The sequence below is a fragment of the Orussus abietinus genome, unplaced genomic scaffold (genome assembly GCF_000612105.2).
Source record: "Orussus abietinus isolate OABI.00-Male unplaced genomic scaffold, Oabi_2.0 scaffold485, whole genome shotgun sequence".
NCBI classification, from domain to species: domain Eukaryota; kingdom Metazoa; phylum Arthropoda; class Insecta; order Hymenoptera; family Orussidae; genus Orussus; species Orussus abietinus.
The window spans coordinates 8,273-14,477 of record NW_019394742.1 but is presented as its reverse complement, the minus strand read 5'-3'; the positions used below and the strand labels follow the sequence as shown (position 1 = coordinate 14,477).

Here is a 6,205-nt window from a genome sequence, read left to right as displayed (position 1 = left end):
ACGCGTACATGACAGCGGCCGGCAATGTGTCAAAATGAAAATTCACTTGCTGAAATTGCGGAAAATAAATTATATTATTTCAGAGAAAATCATACGCATAAATCATGAACCTTGGATGATCGCCCCACAAGGTGCGTTGTCAGAGTATATAATTATTACTTGAACTTAAAGAGAAACTTAAAGTTTGTGAAAGGATAAGATAACATTATTTTTAACTTACTTAATTAAAATAAAAATTAAACGGTATGTTTGATAGTTCCTTCAGCAGAAAATCTACTTGAGAATAAAACTTTATAATTAACGAGTAAATAAATAACAGATGAACGAATGAATAAAAGACGAATACGCTGATAAGAGATAAATGCATAATGTTTGTAGCTTGTTTGTTATTCGAATAAATTCTGCTCAACCCTGGTTGTAGCCAGTACAAATTACACGTCGTACTTCCATATTTATTATTTCATTACTCATTACATAAAACGTAATTAATATATAAACGTAACTATAGGAAAAATCTGTACACTTCATACCGTATTAAAATATTCGGTCTAATCCATCCACTTCCCGTTTTTCATTAATTCCTCTATTTAGGTTTATAGAATTTATTCTTACCATCGTATGTTGCACCCTGAGAACTGAAAGAAATAATGACAATTATATTTTACAATGTAAATATGTATACGTGGAATTTGTATTAGAACTATTGATATTTAATACAAAAACAAACTTAGAAACCGTGCTGATAAAAACGTAAACGCCTTGAAAAAATGCCGGAAATGATTTTCATTAAAAAAGAAAAGAAATTATTTATACGATATAATCTCAGGTGAAACACTGATATTAAGGTGAACTGAAACACGTCGAGGAACTTGATCGACGTTCATAAAGAGGATTTTTCTAAATATCTATGTAGCCGACGTTCGTTTTTACATTGGCAGTTGTATCGATTTATATTGGGTACTGTACGAAATGGCATACTCCATTTGTCGTTTTCGTTCAATAATTATAAAGAAATCGAAGTAAAACTCCAGAAATCCTCTGGATTCGTGCTTTCTGGGGCCCTAATTGACTGTAGAGGGACCCCCTGCGCCATCTGTGATTTCCATGTCAATTAAATGTTCACTCCGAGACCTCGTATTACCATCGTTACAGCATAGAAGCGCATAAGACACTTTTTTTGCCTTTATCTCGTTCAAATGCGAGTTTATCGATTACCACAGTGTTCTGAATTGTCGTAAAATTGTCCTGACCCTTCCGATTCTCATATCAGAGCCTTCGATAATCGTATATCGATCGAAATATGAGAGCTTGACGCCATTTTGGTTCTGGTCTGGGCTGTTAACAAATGTTTTTCAAAAAATCCAAATTTTCAACGTGTCAGGACAATTCTTAGACAATCAGGAGTGGTGTCAATGTTTCGGGCAGTTTGGTCTTTTACCCTTAAAAAAAAGTGTTCTATTCGAATTGACTGATTTGAAGGAGGGTTTCACTTCACCTTAAACGCTTAGAAAACTATAATTAGTAATAAATAAAATTATATATAAAATTATCTTACAGTTTATTCTCTTGAACTGCTTCCTTTGTAGCATCCTGAATCGTGTCTTTGTGTGAGACATCGTTTTCTCGATAACAGTCACATCTACAGTTGCCAAGCTTCTATTCAAAATAGGTCTGCCTATGAGGGTAAAGTTACTACTACCAACGAGCATAACTTTTTCCAATGTCAGTTTATCTCCTGGATTGGGAGGCCAGTAACCTTCCACGATTATAATATCGTTTTCAGTCACTTTAAATTGTTTTCCACAAATATGTATTACAGCAAATAGACGTCCTACAATTCCTTCTGATATTTCCCTATTGACTTCCTGGATCACATCTAAAACGTAAAACGATGTTAAATCTGATTAAAAATACATTAAAGGATATAAATACTTTTTATGTACCGCAAGCATGGTTTACGCATCTTTTCGTGGCCATTTTCGGTACCTAAAGTTAGCCTTTCTGCGACAGAGCATATAAACCAACGGAGGGTAGTGGGGAGTGGTACAGAAAAGGACCTTAAGGTGAAGTGAAACACGTCGAGGAATTTGATCGACGTCGATAAAGATTTTTCTAAATGCCTACGTTGCCGACGTTCGTTTTTATATCGACAGCTGTGTCGAATTATATTGGGTATTGTACCAAATGGCATACTCCACCTGTCGTTTTCGTACAATAAATATCAAGAAATCGAAGTAAAACTCCAGAAATCCTCTGGATTCGAGCTTTCTGGGACCCTAATTGACTGCAGAGGGACCCCCTGCGCCATCTGTGATTTCCATGTCAATTAAATGTTCACTCCGAGACCTCGTATTCCCATCGTTTTGCCATTGAAGCGTATACAACACTTTTTTTGCCTTTATCCCGTTCAAATGCAAGTTTATCGATTACCAGAGTGTTCTAAATTGTTGTAAAATTGTCCTAATCCTTTCGTTTCACATATCAGAGCTTTCGATAATTGTATATTGATCGAAATATGGGAGCTCGACGCCATTTTGGTTCTGGTCTGGGCTAAGTTAACAAATGTTTTGGAAAAATCCAAATTTTGAAAGTGTCAGGATAATTCTCAGGTGCTCACGAGTCTTGTGTCAATGTTTTAGACGGTTGGATGGAATACCTTTAAAAAAAAGTGTCTTATTCACATCGACTGATTTGAGGGGGGTTTCACTTCGCCTTAACGGCCGGTTCTTCTCCGAACTTCAACTTGTGCACATCTAACTATTGGATCGTTAGTATCGTTGTAATGTTACATTTGATTTTTTCGCACGAGGAAAAAATTGTGCCACCGATAGCTGAAAAACTATTCGATCGATCAATTTGGCTTCTGCACGCATATAGTTTATTGCACCCTCTCGTTGAACCTGTGTCACAACAACAAATTTATTTAACAACTTCTTTGCATAAGTAAAGAGAAAACAATATTCAGAAATCCAGGAAATTCTCAACACACATTTTTCTCCTTGTGTAAACCATGCTTTTGTTACATAAAGTACCGTATGTACTATTAAACAATGAAATGTACACACCGTTGGTTAACTTTTCATCGTATTTCGTTGTTTCAATTACTTCTGTTTGGTGTTCTGGAATTTTTGGCATCCATGGTAGGTGCGACCGTAGACCACTTGCAATTGGCTCCTGTAACTTCTGAGCTAAAAAACGTAAAACATTTAATGACATTTAGTTATTTCTTTATTAATTCAAAAATTACAGAAATAAATGTACACCGGCAGACATGAATGCTTTCCTTAGAACTTATTCTTCTACGAGTGTATGATTGCAAGGCATTTATGTCCAACGGTGTACAATAAATGAAAACAAACAGATACTCAATAATTCATTTTAAAAATCATTCTCTTTAAACTCTCGAACAAGACTTATTTTTGTATTTCTTTTAATTATTTCAGAATCATATGCGATGGTCAAAAAATTGGTAACACCACTGAAATTTGTTGTGTAATATACTCGCATCACTCAACGCTACGAGTTTCTTGCTCAAAAATGTATTTAGCTCGAAACTCTACCGAGTTCCTTGATCTCCCCAAAACACACCTTAAAAAACCTGTTAAAAAAATGTTGCGTCCAGTACATCCACCAGAGAGAACAATGAAATCATGAAACTTGGCTGTTTGAGCATAATACATTTTTAATCCCTTAACTTACAATATCAATCGGGCCAAACGTAAACAAAATGTATGAGAGACGTGTGAGACTTTGAAGGTTCAGCCAAACCGTGAAATGGCCCGATGTATAACCGACACTTTTGTTGTTTATGGCACACGCTATTGGAATTTAAATCGTAAGGTAAAAGGTTAAACTAAAAAAATTAAACGGTCTACGTTAGATGAAATTGAGTACAGCGTGGTAAAAACAAGAAGTTTATTATCCTGAAATATAGATCTAGGATAATATCCCGAAAAGAGTAATATTTATTTCAATAGCTTTTATCAAAATTGTGAACTGAACCGCCGTTCGTGTTATATTTACTATTTTATATTATATACTTATCCGATAACCTAATACTTAGCCCTAATTGGTCACCTTATTTTTTTAATTGTCATTCTAGTCACTATGTACTCAGGCAAACTCTCATGAAATTACTGAAACACTGGCCAGAATCAATCAAAATAAGAATGCCTCGGTGTGTCTAAAAGAGGATTGAAGACTTATTATGAACTCTGTTAAGAACTACGCTCTGTAGAATAAAAATTGGTTAAAGCACCGATCAAAAGAATAAAATAACTGGGATATTCCTGAACTCCAGTGTGACAAGTTGCGGAAGTATAATGAATTTCATTTTGAATTGTTTCTATTCACAACCCCATTACCTGGATGCTTACAGAAAAATTAAGAACAAACCTAAGTTTTACCTTACGTACAACTGAACGGTATTCATAGATTTAATCTCTTTACCACCTTAAGCAACCTGTCAATTCCGTATCATTAGTTAAATAATAATCTAATATCATTTTCCCCACTAATGAATGAGGTTATGACATAAACATAGTAATTTTAACCGTTTGACTCCCAGGGGGTATTGAAAAAACACTGTCGAAGAATCCCGAACAGCGCAACCACGCTTTCTCTAAATGAGTACGAGAAGACCCAAGCAGCACGACAGCGCTTCGTTTATTTTATGTCGATGAATCCGAATCGGCGCAATTGAATTGTAAGATGTATTACTTACATTAAAAGAAGGAGCTGTGTGATATACATGGGTCAGTAAATTTGAGCGCGCGACTTCGACAGTCTGTGACGCACCGTTAGTTGTCCACAACGCTCGAAATGTGCTGGGTTTTCTCGACATAAAATCTGAACAACACGATCGCGCTGCTTAGGACTCAAACGGTTAAGTCTTATTCAATATGTACATAAATAATAAAATATATGAGTGGCAAACCTATGAAGGAATGTCTGGAATATAAATTCGTGCCAACACTTTTTTGTCATTATCATTAATTAAATGTCATAATCATTAGTTAAATAATAGTCTAATATCATCTTCCCCACTAATGAAAGAAGTTATGACATAAACATAGTAATTTTAAGTCTTATTCAATATGTACATAAATAATAAAATAATGAGTGGCAAACCTATGAAGGAATGTCTGGAAAATAAATTCGTGCCAACACTTTTTTGTCATTATCATTAGTTAAATGTCATAATCATTAGTTAAATAATAATCTAATATCATCTTCCCCACTAATGAATGAGGTTATGACATAAACATAGTAATTTTAAGTCTTATTCAATATGTACATAAATAATAAAATGAGTGGCAAACCTATGAAGGAATGTCTGGAAAATAAATTCGTGCCAACACTTTTTTGTCATTATCATTAGTTAAATGTCATAATCGTTAGTTAACACGTTGAGTGCTACGTCAGTCACCGGTGACTGACACTGAACTTTCCGTTCAGGTCGCGTTAGTCATCGGTGACTGACAACTGAACCGTCCGCAGAGCGTGTGGCCTTACCGGGAAGTCGTTATAAAACCGCGTGGCACTCAACGTGTTAAATAATAATCTAATATCATCTTCCCCACTAATGAAAGAGGTTATGACATAAACATAGTAATTTTAAGTCTTATTCAAACTGTACATAAATAATAAAATATATGAGTGGCAAACCTATGAAGGAATGTCTGGAAAATAAATTCGTGCCAACACTTTTTAAGCAGCTGTTTGCAATCGCATAACAACCTCGAGAAAACATACTAAGGGAAACCATTTTCCAACTTCCAGAGATGACTATAAACAACAGGGGGCTGACACTCGCAAGTTATTCTTCGTGATTAGTGTTTGCAGCGACCTCTGGATCATAGTACTGGAAGTATGAACTAGCAAATTTCCCGCCATAAATTTAAATGGAATGAAATATATAAACTGTTATTTAAGAAAAAATGATCTAATATTACTGTAAATTTTGCAGTTAATAAGTTTAGGTAACTTATTAGCTGAAAATCTCACAGATATAATAATTTCTTTAAAATTATAACTTTTTAATTTAGTTATTATCATTCTTATCAATTATAAATTTTAAGTTAATGCAATATGATTTGAAATTATTTTTTCCAGATCGATCGGGTTTGTAATATGAACAAATATAAATAATAATGAGATAAAGAATATTTTTCTTTTATAATAATCTATGAATTTCAAAGAAACA

The 6,205-nt window shown here is 34.3% G+C and overlaps 1 protein-coding gene across 1 annotated transcript; it reads right to left on the bottom strand.

Annotated features, from left to right (window-relative positions):
- Positions 1 to 431: 431 nt before the first annotated feature.
- On the bottom strand, positions 432 to 5,792 carry LOC105702976 (39S ribosomal protein L21, mitochondrial). Its single transcript, XM_012430992.1, has 4 exons — positions 5,668 to 5,792; positions 3,066 to 3,188; positions 1,556 to 1,876; positions 432 to 635 (listed from the first exon to the last, which is right to left on the bottom strand). Exons 1-4 carry the CDS (start codon positions 5,765 to 5,767, stop codon positions 535 to 537), a joined length of 645 nt encoding a protein of 214 aa, XP_012286415.1. The 5' UTR covers positions 5,768 to 5,792; the 3' UTR covers positions 432 to 534.
- Between the last annotated feature and the right edge of the window lie 413 nt (positions 5,793 to 6,205).

What these genes read in the sequence shown, in the direction of transcription:
- LOC105702976 (XM_012430992.1), bottom strand. Translation starts at nt 5,767, where the DNA reads ATGGTTTCCCTTAGTATGTTTTCTCGAGGTTGTTATGCGATTGCAAAC. An exon ending in TTCCAGACATTCCTTCATAG is followed by an intron (nt 3,189 to 5,667) that starts GTTTGCCACTCA and finishes TACGTTTTTTAG; the next exon opens with CTCAGAAGTTACAGGAGCCA. An exon ending in CGATGAAAAGTTAACCAACG is followed by an intron (nt 1,877 to 3,065) that starts GTGTGTACATTT and finishes TTTACGTTTTAG; the next exon opens with ATGTGATCCAGGAAGTCAAT.